At 40.8% G+C, this 21059-nt stretch overlaps 1 protein-coding gene across 1 annotated transcript in view; it reads right to left on the bottom strand.

The window, feature by feature from the left end:
- The window catches only part of elna (elastin a), a 42471-nt gene extending 21973 nt beyond the window's left edge, over window positions 1–20498 (bottom strand). The window contains exons 1-5 of the mRNA XM_031860966.1: window positions 20205–20498; window positions 12156–12224; window positions 11434–11481; window positions 9862–10290; window positions 9032–9058 (exon numbers count right to left, since the gene is read on the bottom strand). Coding sequence (XP_031716826.1) covers window positions 9032–9058; window positions 9862–10290; window positions 11434–11481; window positions 12156–12224; window positions 20205–20280 — 649 coding nt within the window. The 5' untranslated portion in view covers window positions 20281–20498. The remainder of the gene's footprint in view (window positions 1–9031; window positions 9059–9861; window positions 10291–11433; window positions 11482–12155; window positions 12225–20204) is intronic.
- Window positions 20499–21059: the final 561 nt, after the last annotated feature.

The following is a 21059-nucleotide window of genomic DNA, read 5'->3' as shown; positions in this document are numbered from 1 at the left end:
TGTGTGTGTGTGTGTGTGTGTGTGTGTGTGTGTGTGTGTGTGTGTGTATGTGTGACCATGAGTGCAGGCTGTGGGCAAGGTTTAGACAAGGATGAAAGGAAAAGAAACTTTACAGTATGTAGTTCTGATATCACTAGACACCGGGAAAATGAAACGCTCTCAAGTAACAAATACTACTCTGAAGGTTGTGCATTTTCAAGCTCAAAGTGAGAGGACACGCTAACAAAATCTGGACCATTGTCGGTTCCATCCCCTGATTGTATATATTGGGAGGAGGGTAGAGTTTTTGTCCAAAAGCTCTCTGTTTAGCCATATTTACACCATCCTGTCAACTCAAACAAGCATGCTTTTGTTGGAGTACTATTTTTACAGCACATCAGCTCACACAAATAGACCTGTCTTCGCTAACACATTATTGGAAGTCGACACCAACGTTGTTTGTTGTCAAGAGCCACACACATGGAAAGTCTGCACCATGATCCTGATAGCAAATCATCACTTTTCTTTGGTGCTGCTCCCAGTATTTGGTTGATTGATTTGAAGGATTTTTGTAGACTAACGTAGTGGCTTATTTTCTCTGTAACTCTCAAGGCATAATAGGAGGCCAGAGAGATCACTTGAAACCCCAACTGCCTTCAGACCTTGGACCAGCAAACCCTACAAAAAGGTAAACACTCTGAATACATGATGGGTACGACAGAAACCCAATACTACACAGGGGGGGAGCACTCAGGGCTAAAAGAAATTGGAAGGTAAGTGATGCAGAACTGCAATGCATCATAGTTTCCTCCATTTAGATTTAAAAAAAAGAAAAGAAAGTGTGACAGACACATGGCTAGCTAGCCAGATTCCATTCAGAAAAGACCACTGGCTTTCACAGCTGTGCAGTGACAAGTGCACCTGCAGATTGTTGAGGTGACATTTGGGATGATGTGGCAGTGAATAATTGAGCATCGCCCAATGGTGGTGATTAATTTGCGGCGGCTTGCTTAAGAATGATCTCAGTGAGGGTACACAAGTCTAGACCTTCTCTGACAAGGAAGGAGTCTTGTTTTTACAGGAATGAAAATGTGATGAGGTACAGGCTCATTGCCTCCTTCTGTACCATTTCATGTGCATCGGTATTGAAATTGAAGTCTGACACTGGAATAAAACTGGCCAGACAGCATGACTAGATCTTTCAGTGACTAGTCATGTTCTTAAACTCTGGTCCAGTACAAGTGATGGATGTGAGCCAGTGTGAACAGACATATCTGGTTTCAATCTCCAAACTGAAACGTCCTGCTCATGCTCCATTGGGGTTAGGTAAGGTAATCTTCTGTTTCAGAACCAGAGGAGTACAAGAAACATTAATCAAAACATTGTCTTCGACTCTCAGTCTCTTGCTCTCCCCGTTTCTCCGTCATTTTCTCTTTTCTCTCTCTCTTTCCTCTCCAAAAGTTATGAAGGAGTTGCGCCGACCAAACGTGAGGTGCTAATAGCAGCAACCAGAGGAAGCCAAACGTGAGAAGTGAATGATGGATTTGTCCGCTCCTTTCTATCTCCTCCTTTTTTCTCCCCCTCTCCCCATTAATCTACTTTGTGAACCCGCTGGGCCTGGTGAAGGGTTTAATTTAAGAGAGCAAAGAATTCCAATGCAGAGGTCCACTGTAACTGACGACAGACCTGCGGAAAGCAGACTTTGGAGCTGGAGCTCTGGAATGTCCAGGACATTTTTGAGACTTGTTTCTCACTGTTTTATTTATTTTAGCTCATATTTAATCATGTAAACTGTCTCAGAACAAATGTCTGTTTTCTGAAAATCCAAGGGCCCGTTTGAAAAATTACATGAGAGCCACAGAAGAAGTGAGTCTTCAGCTAAACACTGTATTTGCTGTACAAACCATCAAACCACAAACACACAAAGAGTAAAGGACGGTTGCAACAAGCAAAGAGGAATGCTATGGCAGTGCAAATGCTGCAATAGCACATACAGTGATGGAAAATCTTCATGATAAACTCATCTTCAAAGGCCCTCTGGAGGTCAAAGCCCACCATTATGTCCTTCACTGCCATGACACCATATTGTTATCAGTATCAAATTATCACACTGTTCTACTTCCAAGTTGGTGGATGGATTGCATTCCTACGAGGTGACGCAGTACAAGCTGGATCAAGCAGAATGATGCGAGGTGCTGTAGTGATTCCAGATCGCGTGAGACAAGTGGACACATTCAATCTCCCCTTACTTCCTCCCCCCTTCCCTCTCCTGTGACCTCCCCTGCTCCTTGTCACTTCCAGGTTCTCTGTGCTGTCAGTCACGGGCACTGAGCTGTGAAAAGCTGGACTGGTCACACGTTGGACACATTATGCATTCACAAAGTCACACCACTACACACACACAATCTGTCTCCCACTCTGGCTGGAGTAAGCCAGCTGACTTTGGCGGCAGGCCTTTCATTGTTTTCGCTTTCCTTTTCCATGGAGTCATTGACACTATCAATGAGAGGTCCCAAAAGCCTCAGCCTCCCTCTTTGCCAGATGACCCTAAGTGCACAGTTGTCAGAGCTCCTACGGACAAACAGGGAAAGGGTCTAAGGTCTCCTCATATTGTAACATCTTTGCTTTAGGGGCAGCGTCCAGATCCAAATCAGTGTAGCCATTGTTGGTAGGGGGGATCATTTTTGAAAATTTCTATAGGGGGCAATTGCGTCACACTAAAGAAGAGAATACGCTCTGTTTCATTGTTTTGTAAGAATTTACAACGATGAACCAACTTTGGATGGTCTCATCAACCCACACATTTTGGCAGGAGAACACATACATCATCTCTGAGGAGTCTCACTAATGGCCCCAAATGAACGTTAACTGTAACCATTATACGCTATGTGGATTACAAGCACTGCCACCGTGCCAAACTACTGTAGGTTGCTTTGCCTAGTGACGTCTGTGGCTGTCTGACCTCACCAGCCTGAATCCTTGTGAGTCTCTCACCTCCGCAAACACATGTTGTATTTCAAACACATCTGTGCTATGACCATTAGTGCTGTCCCTTAATTCAAACTGTGTTCATTTGGATACCATGCGACCCATATCCACTGTGAGTTTGTGATGTCATTGTTTATGCTACAAGTCATAAAGAGCAGAACAAGCTATGCTATAAGCTTTCAAGTCGACCAAACACTTCTCAGTTTTTCCCAGTTTCATAGTTGAGAGCCTCTGCTGATCTACTTTTTATCCACTTCTAAAGGAATGTCACAATTGCTCTGCCAAGACTGAGTCCCTGAGTCTGTCTGAGGAGTTATCCTTAACCCAGAGCTCATACCATCGCCCATTCTAGCTTGGCACACACACTAACAGCATGTACTGTAAAGCCATGCGGACGAGGCAAACACACTGCAAGCATTAGAGTATACAGTAGTACACAGAGTACATGTGCACTTAGAGAATCCTGTTTGTTTTTAAACTTCTCATTTCCAATAAGTATGTTCCCAGCCTAGAGAAGTTCAACTGTGCAAATGATGCACAGGGCCAGAAAAACAGTCAACAAACACAGCCATGGTATGTAAAGTTGTCCGAGTGTGTTTCCTCTTCCAGATGGTCTGCATATGCATCTAACTGTAATTCTACTGAATACTTTACTGACAACTCAGGGTTGAGACTAGGGTTCAACAGGTCGGCTCAACTCAAAACAAGCACATTGAAACACTGACGTTAGTTTCATTGAGTCAGCCTCAAAAGTATTTCATGTACAGGCTATGATCTTTGTGGAGATCCATCTGTGGCATTTCATTATGACAAACATATTTGGATGTTCTACAAAGGAAAACAAGTGAAAATTAAATTGCCATTGACAGTGGAAAAGCTGTTTACCAAATTGTACATTATATGTTTGCAGAGGATAAGCAACATGGGCTAACACATCAGGACACCTACTGTACACGGTCAAAGCTAAAGTCTTTTAAAAAAAACATTCATCTTCACAAGTAAGTTAGTCCAGCACCGAGTCGGGATAAGTATTGAGAAATCCAGAAATCCAATACTCTGAGGTGAGATAATGTCAGTGAGTCATATCATTTCAAAATACAAGATTGTTAAAAATGACTACAACTGCACTGGGAACAAGCAAAAAAAGAATAATTCAAGAATAAATTACTTTATATAGACATTGCATTGACTATTTAAAATCCTACTGCATTTTAAAAGTATTGCTTTAAGTTGTGAAGCAACTTATGATGCAACATTCTCCCCCTTTTGTTGGACATTTTAATCAGCTACAACTATACTCACCCAGTGTGGGCTCCAATAACCCAGAAAACATCATTGAAATTACTTACTTAGCCACGAATCCACAAAACGGGCTCTCAGTTTTAATAGTCTACCTCTACCTATTACTACAACAAGGTCATTCAACAAGTGATCTGTCTTCATGGACTCTTTCCCCAACACTACATAAACATCACTTAGGCTGTGCTGCCAGATGGACGATGGTGGTCCATGCTCCAGACTTGCTGGCAAACGGAGCAGAGGAGAGGTTGTGAGAGCATGCTAAGTGATGGCTCATCAACTGACCCAAAGGCCATTATACTGGTAATAACATGCTCGCAAGAGAACTATCATGCAAACACGACACACGACAGGCTGGTGAAAGGCTGGAGAGCTGTTATTGAAGACGCGAACAACAACATCTGGCGACATCATTCAAGATAAATAGTTGGGGAAACATCATGTATTTCCAATGAGAACAAACAAGCTGTGATGGCTGTGTAAATATTGGGGAATCGAGTGTGGGGTTGGCGTGGGCTCCGACAATAAAATAAAACAGTCTCCTCTGCAGACAGTTCAAGTTCCAAGATATTGAAAGCTTGACACTGAGACTCAGTGGAGAACAGATTGAGAAAACGGGGAGGAAAGGTAAGTGGGTAAGAATAGAGGAAAATGCCATCGTTCACAGTTCTTTTGATTTAATAAGCAACACTTGACTTATGCCGTGTGTCTGTGTGCTGAGGTACTATACGTCCCCAAACTAATATCTGGATACATATTCAATATTTATGTGCGTGTGTGCACATGTGCTAACATTTGTAATTACACACACATGAACATATTTACATACACTCACAGTTATGCGCATTAACATGCAGATGCTTCCAGTCTCTGACAGTTCAGAGGACAGGTCTGAGCTCCGGTAATGAAACGCACATGTGTTCCAGGAGACTGAACCTCCTCCATGCTCATCTTCTTTTGGCTAAACACTTTCATCAGTAATCTATCAGTCTCTTTTCTTTCTGCAAGCTATCTAAGCATGTGTGTGTGTGTGTGTGTGAATGATGCATGTGCATACATGCATGAATGCATATAATGTTTGTGTGTGTGTGTGTGTGTGTGTGTGTGTCATAAACAGTACACGGTATGTTCGCAAGAGTTGCAGGTCCTTTCTGTCCTCCTTGCCTCCCCGTGTCCATTTTATCTTTCCATTTCTCTGCCTTTCCTCGCTCTTCCTGTTGTGAAGAGTTGTCACTCAATGCTTCTTCAAACAATGACCCGAATATGAACCGGAATGTTTGAAGCAAAAGAATCAGGCGTATTCATGGGCGGTACTATTTAACTCGTACAAAGATGTACATTATACTGAAAATTATCCAAAATTTGTACTTTAAAATGAGTGTGTGGGTGATGATCTGCTCATGAGCAATATTTATAGCAAAAGCCTTGAAGTGAGTACCAGCTTGTTTTGGCCACAGCCTGTGAAAAGTCAAAACCACCTCCGTATTTTCTGTCAGAAGCTACTGAAACTCTCTGTCAACTGCGGGTTGGTCTGCCGTCACAGGAGTATCACCGCATCCTACCTTCATGAAGGAGGCTGTAGTTTGAGGTGCTGCTGAGTTGTATTGCATTACACAGGTTGTAAACAGTAGCAGGCTCATATAATCAGGCTCAAGAACATCCACGACAAACATAGCTTGGGCTGGCCGATCGTGGAGGCTCTGTTCGAGCTAACTGCCGATGACAACTCAAGGGAAGCCCCAAATATCCTACTGCCAGCAGGCCTTCAATTTATTTCCTTTAGTCATTACTATTTTCTATTCAAACACACCTCCCACACACTTTAAGTAATACATAGCATAGCAATAATGAGAGATGTTTCTTATAAGTAGTTGTGGAGACCCTCATTCATCATAAGGATGAACAAAATATTAGAAACACAAGGGTGGTGTCTATAGTATGATTGATGATTGATGTAGTGTTGTGTGACATTGTCAGTTTTCAGACAGTGAGAGAAAGGTGGGATGGACAGCATGTTGTCTTTCTATCATCTTCAATTTGTATTGTTCTCAGGGAGTCAATTGGCCAGCTAAGCATGGACACATACGGTAGATATCCCACACAGAAACATCCTTTCTCAATCTAAAACAGACTATTGTAATTGTAAAATAATACTACACCAAAAGCAAAAACAGTAACCTCTATGGTTCTTGTTAAAGTCTTCCACAAAGTGACAAGAGGCCTAAAAAAAAGCCAATTTTTGGCAATAACTCCGTGAGGATTGAATTCACCTTTGTTTCAGGGAACACATGAAAGGAGATGACATCCAACAGCTGTTCGTGAAGACAAGGTTCCTCTTTCCAGCTTTCAGTGTATTGTCAAAGCTGGATGCTGACCGCCTTCACAATTAGTCTAACATTTACAAGGTCTTCCATGAGCTACGCTGCAATTCACTGCAGTCACGCTACTCACATAGCCAGCTGCTGTTCTCCATTATTGGCAAGGTGTGTATCTGTGGAATATAATGTCACTGCTTGGCTTCCACACAAGAACTAATGGCAGCTCTCTTGCTGGTGTGTATGACACTGGTGTGCATCTAAGAGTAGTTTACCAGTGTTTGGATTTGTGTCTCTTTAGTAACAGAACACTGCTTTATACCAGTGTCTTGACCTGACCCGCCCGATGGTTTGTTACACAAAACCATCTAAGAGGCTGTCATTGGAAACAGTTTGAAAAAGGGTCGGCACTTTCAAAAAATACTTGTCAGGTGATTACGTAGATGAACCGTCTGTCACATACCTGAGCCGCGCCCGTAGCTGCCTGGCAGCGTAGCTCATCACGGGAGCTGATTGGTCTGTGCACTGGCTTGCTGGACACAGACGCCTTACTTGAAGCCCGATAAGATGGATTTCCATGTGATCCCGCAATATTGGCAGTGCAAGAAGCCAACTGCCATGCAAGATAACAAGTATGTAGGATTTAGCCGAAGTTAGTATAGGCAGAAATGGAACATAATATTAATCCATGTTTTCATTGGTGTATAATCAATTGCAATTAAGAATCATTATGTTTTTGTTATCTTAAAATGAGCCATTTACATCTACATAGGGAGCGGGTCCTCTATAAACAGGGACAAACCAAACAGCGGTGAGCAGAGGGGTGTTTCGTTTGTTGCAATCTGCAATCTCACCGCTATATGCCACTAAATTTGACACAACTCCTTTAATAAAAAGGGTCAACAAATTTTCAGATGCTGGAAGCATATTATTTTCTTCTGGACATAAGCCAAACACTGACAAACTGCTGCAGGCGGATTCAACCAGCTATTGTGAGAGGCTTACCTGCTGGTGAACTGTAGCCGTACATTTGTACAGTAATGTAATACTTCTACAGGATATGTGAAAAGTTGTCATCTCCAAAAAAAGATGGAATGGCAATTGCCAATATGAAAAGTCTCCACTGATGGAAACCAACATTGACAGATCATTAAACACCATTACAATGGTGATTACCTTGAAGCGGAACGTATTACAACCCCTTAGGGAAATTTAAGTCACTACTTTAATTTAAAAAATGTGTAAAACCTTTGCTGACCCCGAATTGTGTGTAAGAGCTTTTTCCTACAACAGGACTAGAATATGAGAGAGCAGCCAGGCCCACATTGAACTGATCTCAAAAACACAAGGAGCTGCTTTTATTATTGTATGCCATGCACTGTAGGGAGAACTCTAATGCATACAAAAGCCAAGGCAACTCTTCCTAAGTAAGGCTCTGCTGATGCCAGCCAAAATAAACCTCCACCAACGACTGGATATTAGGTCATTTTCACAAAATGGCTTTCCTGAAACTCTCGTTGGAGGGCAGAGGCGGGGCACTCCAGTGGGACCCTTCTGTATCCCACTCGAGTGTTATCAGGACTATAAGACTATTGCTTTGTTCCTTATCTTTCTAAACACATAGAGGTAGGCTGAGATTGTATCAGCAATGCTTACGGAAATTAAATGTTGGCTAAACATTGCTAAAGCACCGATGCAGCGCAGACTGTGATACGGCAAAGGAAAATATTTACTGTATGGTATCAGAGAGAATGGTAGTGGTAAATTTCAACATGGAGGTTTCCAGATATTGTAAGGGTCTGACTATACAATAACATTAATCAGTGCTCTGGCACCATTGTTTGGCAGGCGTTGATGGCCATTTCCACTTTGCCAATCATCACTCTCTAATACAGCAGAGGTGTAGGAGTAGTGGAATCTCTGCACGGTCCCACCCAGTCAGGACACCCCAACCAGCTGCCAAGCGAGTGTGAACCCACCTCGACAAAAACACAGGGGTGATAAGAAAAACTTGGTGACAACCAATCAAAAGACTTTCTCTCTTCAGCTGGTGCCCTGCATCTGTGTAGGTCTTCCTGTTCTGTTGGTGTGGGAAAAATAATGTAGTCTATACATTTACCTACATTATCCATCCCATAACAACACATTACATTTCCTTCCTACCAAGGCACTTCAACATGTAGTGCTGAGGAATGTTCCATGTTGTTAACAAAACAAATCTGTTAACCTCTATTACAGTACTGCTTTACAGCTGTTACTGTATTGTACTGTGCTGTACTGTAAGAACACAGGGTTGTGACTACATCTTCAAAGTATTTCATTAAACTGTTCAATGTAAAGAAAATTCACAAGACAAATATAAGTACATACTACATAAAACCTGCCCTTTCTTTTACTTTTCACCACTTTCTACAAAACTCAATACCATGATGATAAATGTACCAACTTACCTGGTTTCGGGGGCTTTCCACCTTGTCCTATGGGGTCAAAACAAGCAAAAATGCATGTGAGGGTATGTTTAGCCCTGTAATATTGAAATATTTTATATACATATATATATATGTACACACACAAATAACTGAAGAACATTTTACATTTTGTTTCAATGGCATTTTACAGAGTCAAGATTCAAATGTCAATTCAAAAAACCTACAGGTTACAGGCAGAGTTTGACACAAGTGTTCAACTTTTTTAAATATTGTGAAATTCTTAGTGTCTCTATTCATAGGCATTCATGCCTTATTTCGATTACTGAAATTTACATGTTTGAGAAAAAGCCTGAATATGGGTAATGACAGCGGCTCCTCAAGGCAGCTGCATGCTGATCAATCTTGGAACCCATCAGCTATTGTTCTGAAGACAAAAAGTTAACCTCTGGTCATTGTTTACTTGCAACTTGAGACACAAGAATAGAGTTGGAGTTGAGAGACGTCTGCAACCAGATTGTTTCATTGTAAACCGGTTAACACTCTGTTAAAAGTTTATTTTTTAGCTAATAGAAACTTCAATTGTCGTCAGACGATAGCGGATGGGTTCAGAGAATGCATTTCAGCCAATACTGTCTGCCTCTTTCACTCTCCACACAGACTCACTCAAACGTGACTGATAAATACTATTTGCACTACAAACAGAAACCAGAAGGCTTCTAATTCCAAAACCGTGTCCCGTTGCATACATATTCTTTATTCTTATGCAGATATCTCTCTATACACATGATATACTGATTGACTCTGCTAAAACTAAAACAATTGTCGGCAAGGCTTTATTAAAATCTTCATACCTGCACCCAGTCCTCCAGCACCCAAGCCATGGTGCCCAACACCTCCTGGCACCAGACCACCATACCCGACACCTCCTGGCACCAGACCACCATACCCGACACCTCCTGGCACCAGACCACCATACCCGACACCTCCTGGCACCAGACCACCATTCCCGACACCTCCTGGCACCAGACCACCATACCCGACACCTCCTGGCACCAGACCACCATACCCGACACCCCCTGGCACCAGACCACCATGCCCGACACCTCCTGGCACCAGACCACCATGCCCGACACCTCCTGGCACCAGACCACCATGCCCGACACTTCCTGGCACCAGACCACCATACCCGACACCTCCTGGCACCAGACCACCATGCCCGACACCTCCTGGCACCAGACCACCTTGCCCCACACCGCGGCCTCCACCTCCATAACCTCCTACTGAAAGGGTCAAATAGTGACAGGTGTGATCGTGATCAATACTGGCATCGTCATTATTGTTGTCAACAATTATCATTATCATTTGCTAACAATGTTCATGTCATCTTGCCATGTCATTATTATCAGTTAACATCCTGATAATCCCTACTTACCACTGGGAAATGTGTAACAGGCCTTAAACTGTCTAAACAACAGTGGTTTACCCCACACACATTGTTTTAATTATTCTTAGCCTGTGGTGGTTTAACAAGGAAGTCTCACCATGTGTTCCCTTCAGATCTGACCGAAAAAAAGTTGAGTGTTGACAAGGAATTTATCTGTAAATTATTATTTCTTCTTGTTTTAGTTAACATGCTATGAATGTTACACCATTGGGCTTTTCCACAAAAACTAATTACAAACACACACTAACAAATTTCAACTAACAGTTTAATAATCATCATTACAAAGTCTCAACACATGATTTCTTCCTGCAGTCATGGCGTAAGTACTTGTAGCTAAGTATGCTGAACAAGGTCAAACTTGTTCAGCGAATGGGAGCTGAGGCCATACCAGGACACTGCTTACGGATGGTGAACTGTAGCTAAAGTGGACTGTGCATGCAGAGCTGAGTTCATCTGCTATGGAGGTGTGAAATGACTAACACCAGATAGAATATCTGAGGTTGAGCATGAAGTACAAATGTTGGAATGGTCATTTGGACAACACAATCAGGACCCTGGGAAAGGAACACTGTTTTTATGACTGACATGACCATATGGAAACGATTTCATTTATATTGAGCTACGCATATGAACCTCTGCAGCTCGATTAAGATCAACCTGGAATAAAGTTCAGTAAATTATTAAAAGTTACATTTAGCTGAAAGAATTATTGAATAACCAAACAGCAATGAGTTAAACATTTGATTCATCATTAAATCCATCAGGTATCAGGGGATCATGAAACATCTGTTCAAGACCGATTTCTAAATATCTTACAATATTATTTTCTACATAGAAACAAACCTTTTTTTAATATACAATATATATCCAAACCATTGAAACAGTGCACCAGTTCACTATAAACCAGATGTAAATGTTATAAACATATTTTATACAGTAGATGGGGGGGGATCATAAATCTAATGTTTCTTCTACTCACCTGCAGCTTTAGCTGGTTTATAGCCCACAGGCACTCCTCCAGCAGACCCTTGTAAAACATCAATCAAACAGCAGGGTTATGGTCGGCCTACATGTCATGATGTAATGGACAGTTTTTTGGTAGAACAGTTTATCATTACACCAGCTGACTTTGAGTGTGTCTTGTGTCATTTTAAACATTTATGCATATTCGTTTTTATATTATGATGGAGCAGAGGTCCATACAGACGTGCATGTGCTTAAAAATCGATGTTCTACTTTCTAAATGTGACCATACTGCAATGAAAGTAATACATTGTAAGTTGTTGGTAAGTTGGCATTGCTGTTTATGAGTATTTGTAGTATTGTACTTGAATAGTTTGTGATACTAGGAAAGACAAAGAGCACGTATGGTTTGGGGTTTTTGCAGAAGACTGAAGCGCATTAACTTTGAGTAGGTCATTTAAAACAGTTTAAAGCATTACTGTCACATCATCCTAAAGGCGTGCATTTCAACCATCAAACCAACTGTCATTTTTATATAGTAGTATATAGTATATACTACTTCTGTGAGTATATTTACATTCAGATATTGTTATACTAGTGTTTCTTTTTAGTAAAACCTCTGGACTACGGTAGTATTATTCAACTGTTATAACTTTGCTAAAGACAAACAGACTTTGTTCGTTGTGCCTGTGTTACTTTTCTTTAAACTGTCCAGACAGTCATTGGAGCCTCTGTTACCTGGAAAGAATCCAGTTCCTGGTCCGGCGCCTCCTGGTCCGATCCCAGCACCAGGTGGTACATACACACCTCGAACACACAACAGAGAAAGAAAAGGTCATCTTCTATCACCAGCACTCGTGACACTAGCTAAAAGTGTCATAAAAGTATTTTTTTTTTTTGCAATGCTTGCAACAGCATTTCTGGACAATAACCCAATTGATTGGATAAACATTTCTAAACACTTTGATCATCTGTGAAAGAAATTAAAAACGGAATTCTGTCCTTGGCCTACACATCTGCTCCAGGTCATAGCAGTGATGTGTCACACAATGCAACGTGAACACAGCTGCTCCAGCCAGAGCCAAAGTGAAAGCAACAAAAAACAAAAAATACTTAATAGGCTTGATAAGGAGAAAATTCCAATTGTTTTCATTCTGATGAGGTATTGCAGTTGGAGACCTTCTCTCAGAAAGCTGCTGCAGCACAGTGGACACCCTCAACCCTCAACCCCCACCTACATCCCCTAGCCTCATTTCTCAACTGATTTTTGGCTGCAAACTAGAGTAATTCCTGAGATGGTCATTCTGGATCCCAGACATGGTGGCCTCATGTATGCAAGAGCAGCAACAGAAATAAAAGAAATTCCTCTAGTTGTTCTGGGACAACTAACAGCTAAATCCAACAAAGCTGGTGAGCTAAGGCCAAAAATACAAAGTTATATTTTTGAGGGAAAAACATGGTTGATATCACTAAAATTGAGAGAATGGAGCTGCAGGACCACGATGATTATGTTTTATGTCCCTTGCATGTGTTGGGAAGCCAATTCATTTAAACCACATGTCAAAGGCGTGCATGTGTTTATTAGCGAATACTGTGTCAACACTGTGCTTTGAGTTCTGTCCACTGAGTGTGTCCATTTGGGAATGAGCATTACAAGGTATTACTGTCTGATTTATTTAAATGAAAATTGATGACACATGCCACTGAAGAATGCCAAAAATACCAAATCTATGCCGTTTATTAAAAATGCCTGCAATTTGCAATGAAGAAGGATTTGACCTTTTCACTAACTAGCTGTGACATTTAATGGGTTTGTGCCACGATAACATCCGTTCTATTGCACTGGTATGGTTAAGAAATTGAGCAGTGAGTGCCAATCAATGGAAGAAATCAGTGAAGTGCATTGTCTAGAAGTACTGTAGCCTATACTCTAAGAATCAACTGTTGGTTGGGTTCTGAAGATAGAACAGCATATAAAGGATACTGAGAACAAATAAATGTGGGTTAACTAGCTTGTAAAGAAAATAAGCAAGGAGGTATTCCTTCTTTTAGATTTTTTCAGCAGTAGTTTAAATGGGAACAGTAATGGCAGCAGCTGTGGCTTTGGACACAAAATTCCTCCCTGAAAGAACATATTGACAGATGAGAGGGAGGTAGACTTTTAACTCATCCTGACTCATTTAGATCTCAGAGTTGGACAGAACTAATCGGCTTTCTTGGGGTTTGGCTTGCAATATTGACGACTTACTGAAGAGCACTCCGAATCCTGCAGGCTCAAATAAAAATGAGGAATAAATAATAACGTCCAGGGTTATTTATTATATTATGAAGCGGCTTAGGCAATGTAAGTAATGTGTGTGTGTGTGTGTGTGCATGTGTTTGCAGTCAGTTTGCCCATGCCATTGGCTTCATGGCAGAGAACTCAGGTGCAGGCACCACACGACAGGGGTTGGAGTGATTGTTCTCAATTCTGCTCCTTCATTTCACAATCAAAAGGAGGATTTCCTGTCTCTGCGCTGCAAGCGACGTAGGAGGGAGTGTGTGTCTGCTCCAGTTTTCCTCTTGCTTAGAATCCCATCGTGCTACTGTAGCACTGTTACAGGGTGCATTAGGTTCATTGTGACATCGGCCAAGTGACCTGACCAATGTCAATAAATTTGAAGATTTCTTCATGATTATCTTAATTATAGTTATCATCATCATGCGCATACGTTCCTTGTGAACCAGGCCAGGTCATGTGAATGTACTGGAATGTGTGCGAGGGACAAGATTGACTTGTATAGCACAACAGATTAGACGAGCCAGTCATCTCCAGTCAAGAGTCTGCCATGAGTTTTTGTGATATCAATAACGTTGATGAATAAATGTATTACCATGTTGTGACCTGTTTCAGTGATTTGATCTGAGCAAACTAGAGCATGATAAGTTAAAATCTCTTTCTTAAAACTATATTATTCAGCTTGGGACAGGTCCATTACAGTATAATACAGCAGGAATTGCTGAGAAATTTCATAACCAGAATTCAGTAAACAACATAATGTGTGTGCGAATGTTTTGGTCTCTCCAATTCCATTCTTTTGAATTTTGATAAAATGACCACCGGACACATGTTAACATGTGGAAAAGACCAGCTATGAATTCCATAGTCTATTTGGAAATCTTATAGTGTCTTTAATAGTGTCTTTAAACACTTTTTATGGGGGATATGGGTTACTGGGTTCATGAATAAAGACAGGCTAGAAGAGAAGTTGGGTAATTGGATGTAGGAACTTAGTTCGTAATTGAATAAAGCCAAAGCCAAAGCCTATGACGTTTTTTTCCGTAGTTCCTCCCATGTTAATGACAGTTTTTGCAATTTCTCTTTGTAACATGCAGTTTAGTTTTACTTCATCTCCACCAAGCTGGTGAGTAATGTTATATTTCTACTACCCTGCGCTGTGTTTGTTTAATATTTGGTCTATCACAAAATATTGACTTGTCAAAGAGTTGATGGAACAATTTGCATGTGTTTTTACCACTTTGACCACCTGACATTTACACAACTCTGCAACACTATTTCCATCACTCTTGATAAAATGGAAAAATATTTTGGCAAGATGACAACTGTTTGCTGTTCAGACTTATCCAAAACCACTGTCCCCAAAGAGGAGGTTTGGATTCTCTCTTTATAGAAAGCTCTCATACTGCAACTAAGAGCAACAGTGCATTTAAGCAAACACTGTGGTGGCTGGCACCCTTACATCTCCTGTTATCAGACATATGACAACTGGCCCACTATCAGCCACCCCTTCCACTGTCTATTTTCCACAGCATGTGGAGGGTGAAAGAGGAGAGTGTGAGGAGCATTAAGTAAAGTAAAAATTAAAATGGGAAAGTCAATCTTTTTCTTGCACCCACCTCAACCCAATCCCAGAACCCATCTATCAGTCAGACGATGGACAACCAAACGTGATTAGTGACTACTACTCGGACTACAAACAGAAACCAGAACTCTGGTTTTCTCTTGCCAAAGTCCTGTCCTGTTGCACATATAGCTAAACCTCAACTTGACTCCACCTTCGCTTTCTACACTTGCCCAACCTTGTCTTAGTGACACTTCTCTAAAATCGGTTTGAGGTATGCACCGGCAAACAACTTCAGAGCCCACAGATGACAATATTTTAAACCCTCAAAAAAACAGATTCTAATCTTCTCATTGTTTATTTGCTGGCCTTTCTGTGTCTTGGGTGAAGTCTTCCCACGGGAAGCTGACAGGGTATCATTACAGAATTAGGAAAGACATGGATTTTAAACAAACAAAAAGGGGTTTGTAACAGCAGTGGACTCTGCTGTATAAGTATTTCAGAGTTGAACATGACAAAATGCCATGGTTGAAGATAACAGCAATGTGATACCACAAAAAGCTAGTGGAATAATAATTTACATCATGACTCCAGTCCGTAAACTGATTGATGTGACCGTAGGTGCAATGTCAAATAGACCATGAAGAGATACATTCACTATTGTGAGAGATGTGAAATGTCAGATCAAATACAATGTGCCGTCTCTTTTTTTCCTCTTTCTTAAGCTCTTTCAACAAAATACATATGATGTGACAGTTGAAAATAGAAGCAAAGTGACAGAGTTGTATTTGCTGCTGAAATAATGAGTATAGGACATGAAGCAAGTTTTTTTTTCAAAACTGAAATCACCTATTTCAATGTAATATTGTGGACCAACATCTGAATTGTGAGGAAAAAAACATAACTGAGTGAGGAATCATCAATCAGATTTATGAACAAAATATTGACAGTTTCACTTTTACAATATCCTGGCAAGGAAAAAAGCGGTTTACATAGTTGAACAGGGAAAGCATAAAATCTATGATTTATGTGAAAGAGAACAGAATTCATGATCATCCAGTCCAGTCTGCAAACGTGTTATGTGGGAACAGAACATGTCCTTGTGTTGCTTAAACCTATCAAAACTTTAAAAATAGTTTGGTTTGATTTAAACCAATTATTGATGCCAAAGGCCTAATGTGCCTTGTTTACCCTCGCCCTCTCCCACAATGTTTTCATGCCAGATGATTTTGATTACATTGACGTAATGTGTTTAATCTGAATTGTATTTTATTACCATCTTGTATCATCATCAGTTATGACTTTTTATAAAAAAACCATTTTCTATATTAATGTTGTGCTCATGTTGTCTGTAAACCTAGAAGGAGTTGGACATCAGTGGGCATTGGCGGCTCAAGATGAAAACATTCCTCTCGGGAGCAATTTCAGACTGCTGGCCCGGTGAGGCTGCTCGTTGCAGCTAACAGCCTGGCGAGGGCTGCTTGCAGAGTGGCTGGAATGAATCATTTGAGTTAATGTGCTTCTTTGTTGAATACTTGCAGAAGTTGTTTGCAGACCAAACATCTGAATGGGATGCTAGGACTGACATTCATCCACAACCAAAGAGTAAGAGCTAAACAAATTATTAATGGATGCGTTTTTTCAGCAATAGTGCAGACTTGCTATTAGGTAAATACCCGAACAGTAACTGTGCACATGCAGTATATCTACGTATGTAAAAGTGATTCCTTTGTGAGAAACCTGTAGGCGTTTGACTCACTGACTTGTGATCCAACATTCTTACAACTCAGCCATCCATTTCTGAAAGACTTGGATTGTATCACACAGTAAATTAGGTCTGCAAAGATAAAACTACCTTCAGTCAAAAATGACGAGTATAGTGCAAAGGAGTTGTACCCTAGACATTTACAATGCAGTCCGTTTGAATTACATGTCTATTAAAACAACCCATCCGTCCCAAACATCCAGTATTCTCACTATAACAGTCGTTACAGTAAAAATGGTAATTGGAAAAAATGTTAGTAATCGCTTCTGGCTTGGTGCTTTGATGCAGAAAGTGACTTCGCAGCCAGCCAACATGCTTTAATGTAAAAATGCAAACTGTGGGTGAAATTGTCCGGTCTCCTAACACTTTCCCAGGATGTGTGCCAGAGTAAGACATGAATACATGGAATAACAGTTCTTTCACAATAGCAGACCTTGGTCAGTCAGTGGTTGTAACCAAAAGGCTCCTTCCCAAATGATTACTGAATGAGGTCACTACAAATGACACCAAAGTACTAAACATCAACAAATTAAAGGGACTTTGTGGCGCCGGCATGAAAGATGTTCAAGAAATTTAACAAAAGCTCACAGGAAAAACTTTCATGTATTGCTCTGACGTTACTTCAAATGGTCTATTTCTTTAGAGTAATTGGGATGCCAACTGTGTGTGTCACATTAATCCAGTATGCTGTGGTTGGCGCTCAACCATGCCAGAAGAGGAATTAGAGCCAGAGAGGTGTCCACAACACATACTATGAATAAAGCCTGAAGCACCACTTGCTTGGGCAATCAAGACACTCAGTTTGGGTATCTAACATCTCACAACTAAAGCATGTCATCCACGCTGCACTGTTTGTTTTTAACTTCACATACAGCCAGGCGAGTGTCACCGATTAATGTATTCAATTCCTCTGAAGTCTCAGGGCTGAACCTGGCCAATGCCAAATGAGGCAAACTGGCTTCTAGCAGCACAGCACTAAAGAAAACATCCCACAACCCCTTCAATTCTTAGCAGACTTTGAAGGAACAGAGCAGCTATATTCCCCTTTTCATCGCCCACTGTCATTAACGCCAAACTAATGACTTTGGCACAAGTCTACCAGCTGGATGTTCAGGTTTTCTGGAGGAATACATATACATATATTAAGTTAAGAAACAGAGAAACACGATACTTTGTACACTGGGAATTTACAATGTAAAAGTAAATAATGAACAACAATGTTGGCATCATTTCAAAGAGAATCTGCAAATACCTAATGAGCTGTTCACTCTTCCTTTTATTAGGGCAGTGAAAAGGTCTGGGTTTGATTCGTTTATCAAATGTTGCAATAAATAATAGAGGCCACTGAGCGCAAGATGCGTCAACACAACCTCCTCTGTCGTACAAGGGAGCACCACCAAACATACTACAATACCTGCAAGGTTATAGGGTAACATGACAGGGGGCATATTTATTAACATACTCCTTCTTGTTTTCTCTAGGAGCATAACTAATTTACAATTGTCAATGGCAAAAGCCCTGCACTACACCATAATTCAAGGGTTGAATTTTTTACGACCGTAACAGATGTTTTCTGTGCAGAGGCATTCAACGAGTGCATTGGGGTGTTAATGTGGTTAATGTTACTCACAGATAATTTACCTTTGGACCAGCCAAGAGAGGGTTCTTTTCAAGTTAGAGTGTACAGACATAGATGGAACTACTTTGAGTGCCACAGGTTATGAAAGACAATCTCAACACTCACTTGAGATCAAAGTTTTGTTGCAAAGCCAATATTGATATTAGCTGCCTCTACCTGCTAAGTTGCTTGAATGTACCTCAAAATGTGGCTGGTACAAAGAAGAAAGGATAAATGTGCTATAAGGCAGAGAGAAGAGGGGCGAATAAATTCTTAGATGATACAATCTATGACCTTACCAAAACAGACTTTGTAAACTTTCTGAACATGATTAAATTAGAGGAGGCTGACAACATAACTAGGAACAAATTAGACTTTATATGGACAATATGTTTCTTTTAGGAATCTAACAATCTAAACAGAACGCATCTAAAAGGACACCGAACGATAAGGAACACCAACAGCTGTGACTTTTAAGAAAATAAGTACAACAGAACATGGACTTGATTCCATCATACCCAGCCCCAGATGCTATGAGCAAGAACCTATTTAAAGCAATGCAGAAAGAGGGGGAAAAGCTAACTTCTAGGTTGAATGAGAGTGTGAGGAAAGGCATGCTCAGTACTCTCACACCGTCTGTAACAGATAAGCCATAACTTTAAACTGCACTTGAAGCTAACCCCTCAAATCTGCTTCTTAAATATGCAGAACAGTGCTATTACTTCAAGAGAAGAAGGTCAGAGCTTTCATTGGGGGTGAATTTAAACCAAGTGGAATGAGACCAGCTGGAGAAATTTCTCTTCCTGACATGTTATAGAATATGGTTGCAGGCATGTAAACATACACTTTGTATGCACATGTGTGTGTGTGTAGGATGTGATTTAACTGTTGGAAATAAAATAAAAAATGCATATCCGTGACAAAATAGTATAGAGAACCATACAATGACCAGTTGCTTTTTATCAACTTTGTATTATTATGAATTTATGATGCAGGGTTATTTCTTTCAATACAAATTTAAAGCCATGAGACAAAAACATCTGGTCAAGTCGTGGACAATGCTGAAACTCACTTTAAACTTAGCAGCAACGGACATGTAAATATGATTGAAAGAACAAACCTCCTCTCGATCTATTAGTCTTCTTTAACAGCAGTGAGATGGAGCACCACTACTCAGGGCTTCAGTAAGTGTGCAGAAGATCATCTTTCATTTTCATTCCTGCAGCATGTGGCTTTATATCATCATGCATTTATAGCATCAAACCAAAACTACTCAGCAATGCAATTGCAAAATTAAACACCATACACCATACATTTAATATAAAGTTACACTAAATTGCACTGTAACATATCAATGGATTGTATATATAATATGATGTTTAAATCAAAATAAGTGAAAGCACTCACTGATACCTTATAGCTGATAAGTATCAGCAAAGCTTTTAAGTACTTCAGATGGTTTTATGTCTCTGAGGGACAAAGAAGCAGAAATAAAGACACTGCACCTGTTTAAGTCTGTGATTGATGCAGTAAAAATGAATTCACCTGTAGCTCACACTTACCTCCTTGAAGAGAGGGCTGAATCAGTGCTAAGAGGAAGAGTCCAAAGAGGACCAACAGAATGTTTCTGTTAGCCATCTCGCTGGAAAATGCACCACCCCTCTCCCGATCAGCTGGTTTTATTCTCTTCTAACTAATTACCACAAGCCCGAAGTCTTAAAGAGTAGGGAAAAAAGGTGAAAAAGGAGAAAAAGATATGAGACTCGGCGTAATTAAGAGAAGGCAAAGACTACGGTTCAATAGATCACTTTGCTTTTTCCCCCCTCTGTGTCTGGTGTTGCTGTTTTTATTCTGTTCACTCCTGCCAACAGTACAGACGCTGCTGCCAGCAAGGAAAGAGAGAGAGAGGGAAAGAGACACACACAGAGGGAGGGAAAGGGATAGACAGCCCCCCCCCCAAAATCATCCAGAAGGAATTGAACTGTCTGCCAAGCATTTGCATTGAATACTGAGCATACTTATCTCTAAGAGTCAAAAGACAGACTGAGGAGGAGCAACATACCTAGATAACTACCTGTTCTCCATGGGCAAATGTTTTACTGGTTGGTTTTCAACACAAGCAGTAATCTTTCTTTGAGGCACAGCAACTATCAGCATGTGTCTCCAAAATATCAGAACAAGACTGCAGGAATACGCTGGAACTAGCAGTGCACTGTGCCTGGCAGTCCATGTGTGCAAGCCAGTCCCAGTGGTTCTAGTAAGGAAAAAGGAAAACACATAGATGACCGAGAGCAAAGAACTCAAGATGCATCAGCCTGCTGGTCTGTGCACTCTCTCGGCGTATTCACCAGGATAATTGTCCTTGTCATTCATGTGATAGAGATCGAAAGTAGAGTGAGGACCAACCTCAGTGCATT

Source organism: Anarrhichthys ocellatus, unplaced genomic scaffold (assembly GCF_004355925.1).
Source record: "Anarrhichthys ocellatus isolate YVR2014 unplaced genomic scaffold, GSC_Weel_1.0 scaffold24, whole genome shotgun sequence".
NCBI classification, from domain to species: domain Eukaryota; kingdom Metazoa; phylum Chordata; class Actinopteri; order Perciformes; family Anarhichadidae; genus Anarrhichthys; species Anarrhichthys ocellatus.
The sequence above is the reverse complement of the archived record's forward strand: the minus strand, read 5'-3'. Positions and strand labels throughout refer to the sequence as shown.